Genomic DNA, 19,256 nt, shown 5'->3' on the forward strand with positions numbered 1-19,256 from the left:
GCTGAGATAACAGTCACATGCCACCACACCCAGCTTGACCTCAGTTTTGACTGTAACTGCTCTTAGCAGCCTTTTTCTACTTGACAGGTATCAAGACAGTGTTAAGGAGAATCACACAGATGACGCACTCGGGCACGGGCACACTCGTTTGTGCGTGTGTGTGTGTGTGTGTGTGTGTGTTATATGGCAAACTATACTATCTTGAGAAATCAGGAATCTATGCCTCTGAATCTTAGGATTTTCAAAGCCAGGGCCTTGAGGCCAGACAGAGGGCTTGTTGGTTAATCAGACTTAACTGAAGTTTGCACTCCAGCACCCACGTAAAAAGTTGGACTCACAAATATTTGACAGGCCAGAACTCGAGTCTTATTGCCTTGCCTTTATTACATGTAAATTTGAATTTCATGACCAGTGATTTGGATTTTATTTTGTATTTACAGGGTCTGTCATTAATAATAATTATCCCCCCCCTCGTGGAACACTTCCATTTGTACCTCAACAGACGCAAATTTCCCTCTCGTTCACCCTACGCCCCTTTTGGTACACTTAGAAGTTTTCCTTTTTCCATCAATGGTACTGTTTCTTAGTGTTTTCAATTGGAACATATCTTGTCTCACAGAGCTTTAAATTATTCTTTAAGTTTCTTCCGGATGAAGCGCTCTCATCTAACCTGTGTTGGGTTGTGCTGCCACGTCTGTACCAGATGTCCTGTCTGACATCTTCCATTGAATCTTGTAGTACAACCTGCGTATCATCTTTCCCACCTCAAAGTGTCTGAATGCTTACACAAATAAATTTTATAACTCAAAAAAAAAAAAAAGTTGGACTCACACTCCTGGAGGTAAAGACAGAAGTATTGCATAGCTATTAGACTCATTGAAAAGCAGGAGCTCCAGGTTCAATGAGAAGTCATGTCTCAGAGGAACGAGGAAGAGACCAATAGAGAAGGACACTGAGTGCCCTCCCCTGGCCTGCACGTGTAACTAGAGACTGAATACATGGCTTTGCACATACCAGACAGGCACTGTACTACAGAACAGCATCTCCAGCTTTACTCAGTGTCCCTCAGCTCTGCTCCTGGATCTGTTTTAGGGAACACATAGAGTCAAAGTCACAGATGTTGTAAAGAGACACTCCCTATGTTACTCAGCTTCCCATTGCTGACCAGACAGTTGAATGATAACTTAAAAAGGGGAAGGGATTCTATTTGACTGATCATTGTATCAGAAGTTTTGGTCTCTTATCACTGGGCCATGCTGCATTTGGGCCTGTGGTGAGGCAGAATATCGTGGCAGCAGTGAGTTACAGCGCATAGCTACAGCAGGCAGGAAACAGAGACTTGAGGCAGTGTCCCAATAGTTTGGACAGTGTTATTCCCAATGACATACCTTCCTTCTACTAGGCCTGTCCTCCTAAAGATTCTATACCTTCTCGGAGTGCTACAGCTTGGAAACCAACCCTTCAGCATTTGGGCTTTGGGTGTGTTTAAAACTTCCTAGTGCTGTGTTTTAGAAGGGTCTGTGGAGATACTGGGAAAGACATAGCCATCTCTCCAACTGCAGAGCTGTGTGGAACACTGTGCATGGGTTCAACTGTATCCTTCTACCTCCACAAGGAAGAGGTTAAGAATTCTGGTCCACCATATTCTCAGAACATAGGAGACTATCAGTGCATATCTGTCCAATAAACAGAGCCAGTTTTCTTATTACCAGAGGCTGAGAATCTCTTTTGTCAACTCAGTGCTCTGTCAATGACCAGTGAACTTAGCCTGACTCCTACAGAAGTTGGTAAAACTCTCATTGTTTGGTACATCCAGACTGGCATGGAGAAAAGGCTCATTAATAAGGGACAAGTAAAGACATAAATTTAGAGGTAAAATAAGAAGGCGACATATATCAACTTGGATTCGTGCCTAGATCTGAAGATTTACCATAAGGGATTAAAATGCCATGGAAGCCAACAAGAAAGATATAAGACCAAGATAAATGAGCATTTACTGTACAAAGTCCAAAGAATAAAAATAAAGAAAGAAATTAATGGTCTACAGACACCAGCCTTCTAGAAGATCATACAGATTTGTCAAGTTCTGTTTTCCCGCTTTCCTTGGTCATTGTTTTGTGGAGGAAGATAACACAGGGACTAGGCTCCACTCTGAGCAGAGTCAGGAGAATCATCTTCACTAACAGATAGTGACAGAGAACCTTTAAATATTCAACAGCGGGGAGGGAAAGAGTGTCAGTCCCTGACTTCTCAGGGATGTGAGGCCTTTACTTCTTGTTGCTTTGCCTTTCAACAACTGAGCAAGGTAAGTCGTATATTCCTAATTTATAAGCTTAAAAGTAAGCCCGTCGGAGTATCATGCCCTTGGCCCATGTGACTGAGGTATTAGGCCCACGTTTATAGGAGGAGAATGGGGTCAGTAGTCAGATCCGTCTACTCTAAAGCACATCTGTCGCATTTCATGGTGGAAAAAAATATATGTTTAATGGCCCTTGCTCTTTGCACTTTCTCTTTCTGAAGTCTTCCTGGATTTGTATTTGCTTGTGAGAGCTAAGAGAAGTAGCCGTTGTGCACAGCCAAACTGCTGTTCAGGGTGTCAATGAAATTGACATTTGCGGTTCTCATTCACAGTGACCGTACTGGGGGACATGTAACAATGGGCTCCGCTCACATACTCACCATATTCAAGTCAGTTGAAATGTTTAGCCTCTACTCTGTTTATTCATTTTGAAGACAATAAAACAAACGTGAGTGCCCGTGTGTGAGTGTGCATGTGTGTGTATGTGTGTATGTGTGTAGGTGTATAGGTGTGTGTTCATGTGCATGTATGTGTGTGTGAGTGGGTGTATGTGCACGTGTGTGTATTTGCATGTGTATGTGTGTGTATATGCATGTGTGCTGTGCACATGTGTGTTTAATGTTTTTCCTCTTGCTTCTTTTCAGACCCCCATCAGAGGATGAAGGAATGGATATCCACTTCGAGGAGGGAGTGTTGAGTCCCAGTGCCACAGACATGAGGCCGGGTGAGAGAAATATCTGCTCATTTACTCATGGCCTCCTCCGTGCAGACATTATTTTTCAGTGAGAGGACCACTTCCTATGCATTCAGCTTGTGATGTCAGTGACAAAAGTAAAGAGATGGAAAAACTGTGTAAGAGAAAGTTGTCAGGCCTGGGTTGGTTAATTTCAGAGTTGACTTAAATATCCGTGCACACAATTATGAGCCACAGCGAGGGCTTTCCTGGGCCTTCCTTATCAGTCAGTGTTTTCAGTTCCTATAAGGGCTATTATAAATTACAGTATGAAATTACAGACTCTGTCTATGTTCAGCAACTGATACAGAATGATATGGGTGATTAATATGGGAAATAGTTTAACAAGAATGCTCCGTGTCCTAACTATAAAAAGTGAAACTAGAGCTGAAAGTGTATCTCAGTGGTATACTATTTATCTAGCATACACAGGGCCCAGTTTGAAACTTAGTATCACACACACACACACACACACACACACACACACACACACACACACACACACACAATTTACCTTACTTTATAAGGGTTTAAAGTCAAGGCAAAGAGGAATTATAAACAAAAAGGAGTTATAAACTGTCAGTTATAACACACATGGCTCTTAATTTATAGTAAAGTCTCCCCCTTGAACTGCACCAAAGCCAAAGTCAGACCAAAGTCCTGAGCATGGCATCGTTATCTTAGCCTTCTCATTTCGTTAAATGAGAAGAACACAATGTGGTTTGTATGCTCTTGTAGTATTTAAAGTATTCTTCAAAATTCCTTCATTAAGGACAGTTTAGTATTTACCAATGTATTTACATTTTACTATTGTCCGCCATTTAAGGCTTGTTGTATGAAGTTAGCTAATGCCTTTATGTGGCAATTATATTTGCAAGCTCTGAAAGGGACAACCAGTAAGTAAATGACTGTCATGGTAAAAAAGAAAAACGGGGGGCTGAAGAGATGGCTTAGTGGTTAAGAGCACTGACTGCTCTTCCAGAGGTCCTGAGTTCAAATCCCAGCAGTAAATATAATAAATAAATCTTTAAAAAAGAAAAGAAAAATGGTGCAACCGATTCTAGCATGCCCTGCTTTGAGCTTTTCTCCTAGGCTCTCTCTCTGACCCCAGCGGTCTGAGAGCCACGCTATTTTGCTTTCACTCACAGTTCTCTTGGCAGGTTGTTACCACGCCAGGCATACACATCCCAATTCCATGGCAGGCTTGGTGTTCCTGCCACCACACCTTCTCTTGAACTCAATTAAGTCGCCACATGAAAGAACACACCACACAATAACCTCTGATCCAATTGATAAGATATAATTTGCCCATCTAGATAGCACAAAATCCTGTGCACACCCACTTCTTAAAAATAGTCACAACAACCTGTATCCATGCACAGAGAAGAATCTTAGCATCTGCTGCCATGCTCTTCTAGCTCCTTCTCTCCTGCATCTCTCTCCCTTCTAAAATCTCTGTTCTCGCCTCCCTTCCTTCTCATTCAATGACAGGCCTCATTTTATCTTTTCTTCCTTTACCTACATAATGACATCAGCCTACAAGTGACCATAAGTTGCAATCCTGAATCAGCTCATCAATCCTTTAAGAATGCAAAACCACCAACCAAAGAGTACACATGGAGTGACCTGACCCATGGGTCCAGCTACATATGTAGCAAAGGATGGGCCTTGTTGGGCGTCAGTGGGAGGAAAGTCCCTGGATCCTGTGAAGGCTCGATGCCCCAGTGTAGGGGAATGGCAGGGCGGGGAGGTGGGAGAAAGTGAGTGGGTGGTTGGGGGAGCACCCTCATGGAGTCAGAAGGTGCAGGGATGGGATGGGGGGTTCTGGAGGGGAAACCAGTAAAGGAGATGACATTTGAAATATAAATAAAGAAAATATCCAATAAAAGAAAAGAAGAAAAATGAGTGCAAAGCCAATAGGACTCAGGCTGGATGATCAAACATGTCTCCTGAGCCTAGAGAAGGCCCAGTCTTTCATTTGAGGGAAAATGAGAGTCAGAGATTGATTGCATCTGTAGACCCACTGAGCTCCTTTAAATGGAATCTAGGAACTCCCATCAGTCCTAAGCTAACCAGGGGCCTTTAAGGTCATTGTAGAGAAACAGGGCTTAGGTGAACACCATCCACAGTGATGAGTGTTTTGGGGTTGACTTCTGTAAGGTGCATATGCGCACCTGATAACTGAAGAGTGATTCCTTTCTGAGGCAGGTAAAGTCACTCTCAGGCTCTTGGTAGGAATGATTAATGATGATTATGGTGTCATAGGCAAATATAAAATGTGTTAAGCACAACGAAGAATTTGGTTTCAGGCCTACTGAGGAAGAACAGAGGAGTTTGGTTTAGAAGAGAAACCTTTTGTCTAGGGGCTTACATGCCAATCAGCCTGCATTTTAGCAGGTTATGACTTTAGTAGCCTGCGCCTTGGATATGTAAGGCAGTTAATTCATGAGGTCTTTTCTCAGACTGGAAATGTTGTTTAACTAAAGTACTTAATTTTTTTCTGAAGACCCACTAAGAAAGTAGAATTTAATCAGTCGTTGGCTGTGTCTGTCAAGAGATTGGACTGGAACTTTAGAAGAATGTTTGCTTAGAGCTGCTCTGACAATCATCAAAGGGTATGTGGAACCACTGAGTAATTTGTAGAGTACGCACCAGTCAGGTACTGAGAGCCAAGTTCAGGGCTAATGTTTGAGCATCTATTTAACCTTTAGCACCTAATCCTGAGAAATCTCTACTAAAGTCATTCCAAGGTCCAAATGCAAAACATTCCTCAGCCGTGTCTTCTTCAAGTAAGTAAACTAATTGATACAATCCCTCAAAGCTCCGCTGATGTATTTTCATTGAAAGCTCAAATTTTGGGCAAATCTATTTGAGGCACATATAAAATGAACAAAATATGTATTCCTCAACATTGGAAATTCTCCAGTAAGAGCATGCAGTCCAGCCTTTGTTTGATACACATGTGTAAAAGTTTTAACATCATATCCCATGTGCCTTTTTAAAATGTCATTGAATCCTAGAGTGTGTAGTAGTTTGAATAGATTTGGCTCACATAGACTCATGTGTTTGAATATGCTTGACCTAGGGAGTGGCACTATTAGGAGGTGTGGCCTCGTTGGACTGGGTGTGGCCTTATTGGAGGAAGTATGTCACTGTGGGGGTGGGCTTTGAGACCCTCCTCCTAGCTGCCTGGAGAACAGCCTTCTGGTTGCCTTTGGCACAAGATGTAGAACTCTTAGCTCCTCCAGCTCCATATCTGGCTGGACACTGCCATGTGAATCGGCCATGTTTCCCACCTTGATAATGGACTCTGAACCTGTAACCGGCCCCAATCATATATGTTACCCTTTATAAGAGTTGCCTTGGTCATGTGTCCCTTCACAGCAATGGAAACCCTAAGACAGGATGATTTCTTGTTGGGGGACAGAAAGAATTAGGACTTGAACCTGGGGCCTCATACACACTAGGCAAGTACTATACCACTGAGATACACCCCTCGACCTCTGCAGTCAGGTTTTCAAGGATGTTCAAATTTCATATCCTAAAAAGGAAGCTCAGAGACTAGTCATCAGAGACTAGTCAGCAACAGGAAAGGAAGACACTCAGCAGAGTATGTTTCTTGCTTAAGCTGCTTGGTTTTATGACTTTGTACTAACTGAGTACATAGGAAACTCATTCTGAAATACCCAAACGACTTCAGAGGGTACAGTCTGGTTTCAAACCACCATGGGGAATTTTAACCTATCGAGATGAGGGCCCAGGGCTTAGCCAGAAGAGACCCTGCATTTCTGAAATGCTGCTTGTTCTGCAGCCTTCTTAGGATAGCAGCTCCCCACAGGGAACCATCCTAGTTTGCTTTCTACTGCTGTGATAAACACTGTGAGCAAAGCAACTCAGGAAGGAAAGAGCTTGTTCGGCTTACATCACACTTTCAGGCCACATGCATCCCGTCATGAAGGAGAGTCAGGGCAGGGGCTCAAGCCCAAACTGAAGAAAACAGCATGGAGGAAGACGACTTACTGGCTTGCTGCCTAGACCTCTGCTCCAATAGCTTTTTTTATATAGCTCAAGAATCCCTGCCCAGGTACATCCCACAGTGAGCTGAGCCCTCCTATATCAATTAGCAATCAAGAAAATGCCTCACAGGCATACCCACAAGTTTGATTCAGATAATATCACAGATAACAGGCTGTGTCAGATTGATAGGTGAACCTAAGACTTTCTATTCCTTGTTAACATGGTGTTCAAATACATCGAATTACACCACACCCTCTCCTTTCTTGTTTATCCCAAGGTCTCACATTAATACCTTAATATAAAATATAGTACAGCTTTAAAAGTCCAGTCATTAACATTTTCAACACTTTAAAAGTCCACTGTCTTTCTTAAGTCCAAAGTCTTTTAACTGTGGGCTCACCCCCCCCCCCACTTTCTTAAAGTTATATCTATTCTAATTCTAAGAGGGAAGGACCAAGATGTAGTGACAATCAAATCAAAGTAAAACTAAAACCCAACAACTTAAAAGGGTCAATGTCTAACATCTGGAACTCACTCATTCATGATCTTCTAGGCTCCAAAGGGCCTGGGCAGTCTCACATCTCTGGCTTTGCCATCGTTTGTCACATAGCTTGTCTTGTAGCTCCTAGTCCACTCCATACCTGCCACTGTCCTTAGTGGGCATCCCACAGTCAAGGCATCTGCAATATTCTGTGTCCTTACTGCAACTGAGGCTTCACCTTCACCTTCACCAATGGCTTTCCCTCTTCTCTCTTAGGGGACTCTGACCCTGCCACACAGTGCTAAGCCTCAGATGCTCTCTGTGAACCCCTTTCTGCCTTCAAAACCAATACCATGGAGGAGACTCTTATTTATTTCCAGGTCCCCCACAGATTCTGAGTGCTGATTACTTTCTAGAAGAATCTACCTCCATGGTGGTAGTCTCCTTGGTGTCAGGTTCTGGAAGAATTTGAAAGTTGGAAGAAGCCACTGAATGTTGTGAGCAGAGCTTAAGCGGCAGGTTCTACTAGGAGTCTGAAAGACAGTGTTGAGACCAATGGGGAGTGTAAGTCTGGCTCATGAGGTTTCAGAGGGGGAAAGGGGGACCTCATTAGCAAATGGGCTAGAGGCCATTCGTGCATGGTTTTGGAGAAGAATCCAGGTGACTTCTGTCTATGTCCTAAGAATTTATATGAGGATAAATTAAGAAGTAATAGACTAATTTCTTTGATGGAAGAAATGTTTTAAAAACATAACATTGAGTCTGTGACATTGTTACTTATTGATTATTCTTGTGAAGATCTACAGTGATAAAAAGCAATTAGGGCAGAAAGAAACAATATTCCGTTCAAGTTTATGTGGGAAGAGTCTGTATTTACTAAAGAGATTAGAGCTGTTAAGGAGAGGCTTCCTGCTCGGCACTCGAACAATAGAAAGCCTACCCTTAGGGCAAGACCTCATTCCTGGTGCCAACTTCTGTATTGGTTTTTGTTGTTGTTGTTCCTGCTGTGATAAAATAGTATGGAGCAAACTCAAGAAAGAGTTTCTTTTGGCTTACAGTTCCAGAGACTCCATGTTCACAGTGGTGGGGAAGGTGTGACAGGAAGCTCAGCAATCCCATCTCAACCGCACACAGGAAGAAGAAAGAGTGAGACGCGAGGCAAAGCTACCCCAAGTCTCGCCTCCAGTGATGTACTTCTTCCGGCTGCACCTTCTAAAGATTCTGTAAACGCTGGAAACAGAGCCACACCAAGTGCTCAAATATATGGCCAGTCAGGGGGACTTCTTATTCAAACAGGACAATAGCTAAACAGGAAAGTTACCTTTCTGGAGCTAGAGAGATGGCTCAGCAGTTATAAGGACTGGGTACTCTTCCAGAGGATCTGGGTTCAATCCCAGCACCCACATAGCAAGTCACAACCATCTGTAACTCCTGTTCCAAGAGATCCAAGGTCCTCTTTCGGCCTTCAAGCATACATATGGGCAAAACATACACATAGTATAAAAGAAATAAACATTAAAGAAACAGAGAAAGAGAGAGAAGGAAGGAAAGAAGGAAAAAAAGAAACAAGAAAGAAAGTTAGTTTCCTTTCGTATAATACAAATTTCTACCACATGAGTCACCTGTCCTAGACACCCAGTCAAAGAGATTTTCCTCCTAAGCAACAGGCAACAAAGGACAAATACATTTTTGTGACCTTAGCCAAAGGGACAGGAGGTTTGGAAGCTGAAAAAATTCACATCATCTAAAGTTACTGGGAGTTGATAAAAACAAAAACAAATCAAAACAACAAACCAAAGACACCTGTAAGCATGTTGTGTCCCTGGCAGCATTGAAGGTAAATCCCATCTCTGACAAGATGTACCGCCAATCAACCCAAAATCAGTAGCTTTCTTTGAGACTCTGGAAATGAAAAATTTGGAAAACAAGAATTTGAGTGCTCCAGAGAAGCTCAGATGGTGCAGGGGGGCTGGGAGGAGGGAGCTGCAGACAACAGACATTCTAAACATTACATGGGAATTAAGAGGACAGTCACCAGAAAGTTGCCATCACATTAGGGTGCCTACCAGCAGGCCATACATGACACATGGTCAATCGAAGTCCAACTAAAATGCTCCTCTGCCTCTTTACAACAGTTGAGGCTACACTCACTCAAGGATGTTAGGGGCAGTTTTGAACTTGGCTCAAGTTAAAAGTTCACATTCCTGTGCCCAGTTCCTTTTCCTGAACAGCGAGATAACAGGTGAACGTCCCACAATGCCATCGACTCCGTTTTGATATGTTCTTTAAGTGTTGCTGTTTTTGTGATTTTTTTTTTCTGACGGCATAGAAGAAAGACTGCCCCTCCCCACCAGTACCTTAACATGCCCACACAAGAGGTTTCGGATTGTTTTGTTGTACTTTGTGTGGTGGTAAGGGCAGAGTTGAGGGCCCCACCCATACTAGACAGTCTGTTTCCTGCTGAGCCCAGTGCGAAAGAACTCAATAGAGATGCTTCAAATTCAGGATGTAAAATCAGTATAATCCAAATAGATCTTGCAAATGAAATGAGATCCTAGGGAAATGTCAAGGAATTTAGGAGCCAGAATGATTGGAACCAGAGATAAGGAGCAAATACTTCTTAGCTCACAATGGATACTTCTAGTTTGGATAAGCTTGTACAGAAAGGGCTTGCCCAACTCTGTTCCTATCCACTAAGAGGCTCACCGGCAGAGACACACTGCAAAGAGAGGGTGCAAACTGCTTCTGCCAGCCTTAGCATGGGTCATCGTGACTGTTATAAACAGTAATGTTGGGTTATATGTAATACTGGCTTATATGGTGATTTCCTTGGTAAATTCAAATAATCTAATGTACTTAAGCTTTAACAAAAAAAGAAAGACAGGAAAGGCCACTGAATAATTATGTACAGAGCTGTCAGAACTGAAAAATAGGTTTTTTAGTGTTTTCTATGAATTTAATAGAAAGTTCTTAACATCCACTTGAAAGGAATAATGTGTATAAGAACCATAAGAAAATATATGTGCTTAACTATTGTTTCTTCAGTATGTTACTCAATAATTCCATAAAATTCAGCAAATATAGCACAGTGACTTCTGAAACCTAAACACTAAAACAAAACAAGCAAACAAAGGTTTCTATCCATTTAGCAATATCTCTCAAGTTCTGTTTTCATATGGCTAGGGACAGTGTGCTGAGTGGAAGCCAATACTGAGGGATTTTTTTTTCCAAGGAGAGGGTCCAGGAGTGGAGGGTTAGAGAGATGGCTCAACCGTTAAAATGCCTGCTGCTTCTCAGAGAGCCGGAGTCCCAGCACCTGTGTTGGGTGACATAACCACCTATAGCTCCAGTTGCAAGGATGTCTGATGTCCTCTTCTGGTATCTCCATATATGTGGCATACACATGCATACCCATTAAACTTTTAAAAAAAACTCTAGAAAGAAAAAAAAAGCATCCAAATGGCTCACACCCATATCCTAACACTGAAGGTTGAGCTTGCACATTAAAGGCCAGTCTGAGTTCTATAGCAAGTACCTGTCTTATAAAACCAAACAAGGAAGAGAGGACATAAGGATCAATTGGGGGCAGGATCCAAATCCCTTATTAAGGTTTTTTTTCCCTTGGATCCCAGGTCCATTCTGGAGAGCCATGTGCATGAACTAATGTTGCTTTGGTTTTCTTCTTTAGAACCTCCCAATTCTCTGGATCTCAATGGCAGTCACCCTAGAAGAATCAAGCTCACAGCCCCAAATATCAACCTCTCTCTGGACCAAAGTGAAGGATCTATTCTCTCTGATGATAACCTAGACAGTCCAGATGAGATTGACATCAACGTGGATGAACTCGATACCCCTGATGAAGCAGATTCTTTTGAATACCCTGGCCATGGTAAGCTTCCTAGAGACCTATGTTACATAAATGACTGTCTAGGTAACATTACAGACAACTCTTTCTTTGTTGTCCAGGTGACTATTTTCTGTGACTCTAGAAGCTTCTGTTGGAATCCCTCTCCAGGGTGTCCATGATTGACAATTTAGAATGTGATAGAGTAGGTACAGTTCCCAGAGGTTATTCATTGGTAACTATTACCCTTTGGTGAAATCTCTACCCTATGCTACGTGTAGGAAAACTGAGGCTACATGTACAAAGAAAGGGACTTGAATCTAGGATGCAAAGATTGAAGAAGAGAAATAAGAACTTACTAATCCCTTTATACAAATCCTTGCTGTCTAGAATGCTCACCCCCTCAGACCCCTCAAACCCTGACTAGACAGGTGCCACCTCTTCGAAAGGCCTTCAGTGATTTGTTCCCCACCTATGTGCTCCCAGGCCCTCAACCAGTGTTCCTTTATTTTCTGCAATTTCTTTGTTGAAACTGTTGTTTAATGATTTGCCTGCTTGTCTGATTGACATTTACTGGATTCCCTCACCCACCCCCTGCCCTGTACCCGCCCCCCACTAGAATGCATGCTTTCTCAGGGCAAAGACTTCTCTGACAGGAGCCAGATATGGGTGTCTCCTGAGAGACTCTGCCAGAGTCCTACTGATACAGATGAGGATACTTGCAGCTAACCATTGAATTGAACAAGGGACCTCAGTGGAGGAGTTAGAGAAAAGACTGAAGGAGTTGAAAGGGGTTTGCAACCCCACAGGAAGAACAACAACATCAACCAACCAGACCCCACCAGAACTCCCAGGGACTAAACAACCAACCAATGAGTACACATAGAGGGACCCATGGCTCCAGCCTGATATGTGGCAGAGGATGGCCTTGTCCAGCATCAATAGGAGGAAAAGCCCTTTGTCCAGTGAAGTCTTGTTTCCCCAATGTAGGGAAATGCCAGGGCATTGAGGTGGAAGTGGGTGTGTGGGAGTGGGAGCATCCTCATAGAAGTAGGGGGAGGGGGAAGGGGTATGGGAGAGGGGAAAAGGGGATAACATTTGAAATGTAAATACATAAAATATACAAGAAAATAACAGAGGGAAGGGAGGATGGAGAGGGCAGGTGGGAGTAAAGATAAGGAAGGCAAAGAGAAGTCGCCACATTTAGGATTTAGGACTGACAGTTGTGGTGGGAATGGTAGTCTCCTGTAATTCTATCTTGTGCTTGGTGACATTTGGCTTGTTCAGAAGTGCAAAGGAATACAATCATTTGCACCATGAAGCATCTTTGCCATCCCAGTTCCTCTTAAAGCTGGGTAGTTTCTCTAAAATTTGAATTGAAAACCAAAATGAAAGACTTTCAACCACAATGCCATGCCATGCTAAAAAAAAAAAAAAAAAAAAAAAAAAAAACAAACTTCTAGTCTTGAAAAGAAACACTTCCATTAAAGGACAGCCAGGCTTTTTAGAGACAAGAAGCCCCATTCGTAGGAAGATATGATTGAGAAATCCATCATATTAAAAGATTAATTCAGCCCACTGTCATTGAGCCACAGGGACAGCATCCACAACCAGGGCAGATTTAGAGGTTAAGACAGTGCAGGACTACACCCGCAAGGCTTACTGTTTGTGCTGTGGTTTTGTCCTGGTCATGGTTTTCTGTAGGTTTCTGCACATATGTGATCAGTAGTGATACAGAGACCAGTATCTAAGGATGTTCAAGTCCTTTCTGTGTACTTTTCATTTGTATAGAATCCACATATATCCTCCATACACTTTAAACCATCTCTATATTAATCATAGTACACAACAGACTATAAATGCATAGAGGAAGGAATGAGAATGAAATCTTCTGTGCACAATCAGTACAGATGTAATTTTAACCCAAATACTTTCTTTCTGAAGTTGGTTGAATCTCCTGATGTTGGGAGATAAGTGTAATAATCTGGATATTTGATCTGACAGTTAAAAAATACACAAATATGAAATCAAAGGATACCTTGAATTCATTTTTTTCTGCCACCTCAGTCTTCCCTAGATACTCCATCCATCCCATCTGCTCTCACCCTCCCACCCCCCACCCCACATCTCTTCTAGCTGTCCCCTGCTGTCCCTGCTCCTCTCTTGCTAATCTACTGACTTGTAACTGCACTGAAGACTGCTATGGCTGGTCCCTCCCTCCCCTTGCCTTTTGCTTCCTGTCTCTGTGGAGAGCTTTGTCACACCACATCTGAGCGTTTTATTTATAAATAGTAAATCTGTCAAGCAAAGTGGTGGTGCCTGAGCTGGCTGGTAATTAAAGCTGCCACTTGCTGACAGGGCTCTTTTATTTAGTTGATATCGTCATGTTGAAAGAGGCAATTTAATGACCTCGGTTATTCTAGGTCTTAAACTCACAGAGTCGGATTTTAGTGTATGTTGAACTCTAAAATTCCCTTTGATTTCAAGCAAAAGGTGCATATCCAAACACGATTATAGACAAATAAATAAGCAAGAGAAAACATTAACTGCCAAAAACACAGTCTGTGTGAATAGCTGTATTCTATATAGCAGACATGGATAGGAAGATTGGAATATAAATATATTTAAGACCTAGTGTATGAAATAAGTGCTTAAAAACTTTCTGTCTTGGGAATTTTCAGGTAAGCATGTTGAATCTGGAGTATGCATTCTAAAGGAAAATGTTTCTTATTCATCTTGGTTAGGGATTTGCCTTTTTTTTTTTTTATGTTAAAGACAAGGTTAAGTGATAAGAGTCCTGGTGTGCTCCCAGCCTGATTAGCAAATACTTTTAAGTATAGTTTTTCATAAGTAGCCATAATTCATTTTGCCAATATTGACAGTTTGTAATGTTTACTATGGTATTTTATAGGATATATCCTAAGTATTTTAGGGATAATTCCTGTAAGCCTCACATTTACTGTGGTAAAATAGACCATTTTCTCCCACAGTAGTGAGAACACAAAGACACAGGGAGGTTACATGGTCCGGCCAGAGTTATACAGCTGTAAGTAGCCACAATAGCAGCTGTAGTGATTTGAATAAAAATGGCCCCCATAGACTTCTAGGGAGTGGCACTATTAAGAGGTGTGGCTTTGCTGGGCAGGTGTGGCTTTGTTGAAGGAAGTATGTTAGGAGTAGGCTTTGGGTCTCAGAAACTCAGGCCAGGCACAGTGCTCTTCCTGCTTCCTACTGATCCAAATGCAGAATTCCCAACTACGCTCCAGCACCATGTCTGCCTGTGTGCAGCCATGCTTCCCTCCAAGATGACAGTGGACTAAACCTCTGAATGTGGAAGCCAGCCCGTTAAGTGCTTTTCTTCATGATTTCTCTTTACAGCAATAGAAACCATAACTAAGACAACATTCAAACCAAGTATTGTGTTGGCTTCTTGCTCATGCTGCTTTCCCTTAGCAGTCTGATGAGTGAGGTGTTGGGGTACGGTCTTTTACTTAATTGAGCCTGCATACAGAAAACAAGATGTGAAAGTTCACGTTCACATGTTTGCTTCTGTAGGCCACACTGTTGCTTTGAAAATCTGTCCTTACAACTTCCGGGATTTTCCCACAAGTACCTCTTTTATTTGGTAGCTGATGAGCAGATGCTTTTCCAGGGTATTTGCCTAACACTGCCAATTTTCTTATGGAAAGACAATTTAATCTCCCCATTGAAAGACCCCAGCTTGTTCCCTTCCAATCAGTTTTCCTTTATAGCAGTGTCCAAACAGTTGGGAAATATCATTAAGGCTTGATTTTTATGCCAACAAAATCAGGACTGCAGAGATAGTGAGGGGCTTGGAGGTTACTCATTCAAATGAAGAGTAAGCCTGAATTTTGCTTTCAACGCATCATAATACTCACCCTAGAAACAAAATACCCCAAGTTCAAGGAGGAAATTATCACATTCTATTAAGTTCTGATTGACAGGCATGCCAGGATGATCTTAGTCAGAAACACCCCCTTTACACTCCTGTTGGCGTTCCTCCTTATTTCCAGCACCAATAGGCAGCCAGCTTTAGAAAGCAAGTCCTGTTTCCACACTTTGCATTCAAGTGATGACGTTATGCTTGTGTGTCTGGAAAGAGGGTTTTTTTTGTTTTGTTTTGTTTTTTGAAATTTTTGTACACTGAGTTTATTTTTTTAAGATGCATTTTTATCATATTTTTAAATCATCCAGCTCTCTGTAAGAGTATGTGTGAATATGTGAGCAGAGGTGCCAACGAAGTCCAAAAGAGGTAGACAGATCCCCTAGAGCACTAACACTGAGGGTCTTGAACACTAAGCTTGGGTCTTCTCTGTAAAGAGCAGTATGCACTCTTAACTGGCCAATCATCTCTCTAGCCCCTACACTAAACTTTTATACCCAAATTGACTTCCTATCTGTTAATTATCACCAAGGGAATTTTAGCCTTTTAAGCTGTGTACTGGACATCTTCGCTAAAACCAGAAAACACCAGGCACCATGCCTTCTGAGAGTTTTCCTGGCATCCATGCAGTGTCCAGATATAGAAGGCTGGCCAGCTTTCACAGATGTGTTTCCCTATAGGAAGACCACTGTTGACCCCATTATGTTCAGTGTAGCACAGAACATTCAAGATCATATGTTATGTCATCTCAGAAAGCCAGGAGGAAACATTCTGGTTGGCTTCTTCCTTATCTGTGATGGCCTACTTGTCTCCAACCCCTGCCAGGGGAAGGATTTTCAGTGAGGAGAAAAACTTAGTGAGTAGGAGAGGACCATAGTGAGGACTGATTTGGAGGACCTGGGGAGAGTTAAATGAGGACAGAACATATCTGTAATAGATATGGATAGACAGGGAGTTAAAGATGTAACAGAATTCTCAAAATCAGGAAGGCGTTGCTAACTCGGGGGACTGAGTAGAGTGTCTTTACTGCCTATTAGCTTGTGTCATTGGCTCTGAACATGGACACCTAACAAGTCCTTAAAGTGCTCTAAAGATTCTTCTTCTTCCTTTCCTTTCTCCCTCCCTACTCCCTTCTTCCTTCTTTCTTTCCTTCCTCCCTTCTTCCCTCCATCCTATTCTCCATCGATCTCCTCCTGTTCTTCCTCCCTTCCCCTGTTCTTTCCCTACCATCCTCATGCTTAGTAATTATTCTGCTGCTGAACCACATCCCCTGTTTCTTAAATTATTCTTCTTTTCTCCCAATTTATGCCAAAGAGAAGGGAAGTAGATGGACCCATAGCAATGCCTGTGTTCTCACAAGTCTGAAGCATTAGAACTAATGGCTCGAAAACAATCAAATGAAAATGTGCATGTAATATGTGTTTCTCTGTGTGTATGCATGTCTATGTCTGTGTGTACCTATATGTGCGTGTGCCTATATGTTTTTGTTTGTGCTGTGTATGCATGCATAGATGTGCATGCATATGTCTGCGTGTATGTCTGTGCATGTGTGTGTGCCTATGTGTGTGCCTGTGCATTTGTGCAGGTGTCTGTATTCGCATGTACATGATTTTAAGATAGAAGGGTTCTTTTTTATTGTTTTCATTTGCTTTCTATAGCTGTGATAAGGACCATGACCTTGGCAAAGACCAAGACCATGGGGGAGAAAGGGTTTATTCATCTTCCAGCCCACAGTCCTTCATTACAGGAAGTCAAGGAAGGAGCTCAAAAAAGAACCCCAAAGGTTTGGGGACCTGAAGCGAGTGTCTGCTGACTCTTTATTACCTTGTCAGTTCCCCCTTTTATAAGAGCCAGGACCACCTCCCCAGTGGTGGTACTTCCCACAGTGAGCCAAGTCCTTCCATATCAACATTAATGAAGAAAATACCCTATGTCGTTACCAACAAGTGGTGTGATGGAAGCATTTCCTCAGCTGAGGCCCTTCTTCCCAAACTTGTGTCCAGCTGACAAGAACTAACTTACTACGATATTCGTAATCACTAAAAAGACAGGAGAAATGTCAAGAGCAAAATTGAAATTTCTTTTTGGTAATCAGTATGCAGCATGCATGCCAATCGAAAAGCTTAGTACAAGGAAAGGCAGTCATTGCAGTACCTGTTGGGGTTCTGTGTAGGCATTTCTATCAGATCAATGAGGGCCACAGGGAGAGGATGAGCAGATGCCTTCACATGAATGAGAGAAGCAGAAATAGCAACGGACATTATAAAATTCTCGCCCTCTTTAGTTATTATAGAAAAACATATCTTAAATTGTCAAGGATTAAAAATCCTGACAGTCTCCGGTGTTTTAAAAACAGAAGGAAACAGACCCTGACATATTCTAGTGTGACATATTCAAGGATAAAAATATCCATGAAAATTAAATGCTCCACACCCAGTGACGCAAGCAAGATGCTGTTCCTAGAAAATTACCCTACAGCCATATGAGCTCCAATGACGTAATACTGCTATGTGAAGATAACACAGCAAATTCTTTAAAACAAAACAAAACAAAATTACAAAATACAATAAAATTAACTATTTTATCACGGAATTGATGAACTAAGAGACTTCAACACAGTAAAATGCTTGAGAGCTGGTTTTAAATTGATTAGGGTTATAATTCCTGAGCTGAGGAGACCCCTGTGCTATTGGATAGGATCAATTGTTAGACAGAGAAATTCTCATGTTCATTTTTATAAAGTATAAGGGGTTGTATTTTAAGACCTTCTTTGTGGCTTCTAGTTTTAAATGTTACTTTTCTTCAACCAATAAACTATGTTTATAGAGCTCTTAGGTTAACATCCAAATTGCACGTCAAATATCTAGTTCCCTCCCTCCTCCTCCCCTACCCTCACAACTTCCCTCACTAGCTTCACTTGCATCTATAGCAACTAACAGCCTCCCTTGAAAGCACACCATTCTGTGCTAGAGTACGGCTTCTGTTGGGGTTCCACTCCTGAAACTGTACATTTTGTGCATTTAGACAAAGTGGAAAGTGACCTGTGATTTATCCTTCCTCCCTCTTTGTTGTGTGACAGTATTCCTATGGAGACATCAGTAAACACCTACCCACCCCAGACAGGGAACCAACAACAGAATAAAACAAGGATGTCATCAAAGTTCAACTCAGTTAAACAGTGAATTTTATTGGGGTTACTCACAGGAGTGTGGTTGAGGAGTTAATTACAGCAGCAGAAATGACTCAACCCACAGCCATCACCAAAAGCCTACTTAGCACACTGCACAGAATGTAGTGCTCAACAGGTAGAGCGTGTCTGTTTCAGGCAGATGGGTTGCTCTGGGCTTGTTTTGGGCAGCAGGGCTGGTCTCTGCCTTTTCCAGGCAGCTCAGCTTGTCTGAGAGTATTCTAGGCAGCCTAGATTATCTGTCTTCCAATGGTCCTTACAGCTTATATGTGCTTCAAGAGGAAAGAGCCTTGTGTAATGTAGTCAGTTTCAGGGACTTCCTGAAGCCTTTCAATTATTTACTTCCGAAGTTAAGGGGCTTCCCTACTGGCTAAACGGCTTTACCTCCCTTAGAACATCTTGTCTAAATTAGCTTTCCTTAGACTTCTGAGGGTTTCATATGGCAGAAAATTGCCACACAGAACCATCTAAACCTTGGCTGCCAAGGGTTATTGTCTCTCCAGCTTTGCCCTTTACGGAATGTGATATAGGTAGAATCACACAGTCAGTAGTCTTTCAGATAGATATTCTTTTCTAATGCACTTATGATTCCTTCACATCTGGAGGATTCATTTCTTTTCAGCCTGCAGTGATATCCCTGTGTCTCCATGTGACACTGACTTCCCAGTGGGTGTATGTGACACTTTGTTTTTCTGTCACCAGTTTACAGGCATCTTGGTTGCTTTGAAGTTTTGGCAAGTATGAGTGAAGTGACTATAAACATATATGTGGAGATTTTTATCTGGTAATAC

The 19,256-nt window shown here is 42.1% G+C and overlaps 1 protein-coding gene across 16 annotated transcripts in view; it reads left to right on the forward strand.

Moving 5' to 3' along the window:
- Prune2 (prune homolog 2 with BCH domain) overlaps positions 1–19,256 on the forward strand; it is a 271,622-nt gene that overhangs the window by 216,145 nt on the left and 36,221 nt on the right. For all 16 annotated transcript variants that reach the window (NM_001419567.2, XM_087549667.1, XM_087549653.1 and 13 more), the window contains 2 exon segments: positions 2,944–3,023; positions 11,219–11,419. In NM_001419567.2, the coding sequence (NP_001406496.1) occupies positions 2,944–3,023; positions 11,219–11,419 (281 nt within the window).

Source organism: Rattus norvegicus, chromosome 1 (assembly GCF_021556685.1).
Source record: "Rattus norvegicus strain SHRSP/BbbUtx chromosome 1, alternate assembly SHRSP_T2T, whole genome shotgun sequence".
Lineage (NCBI taxonomy): Eukaryota > Metazoa > Chordata > Mammalia > Rodentia > Muridae > Rattus > Rattus norvegicus.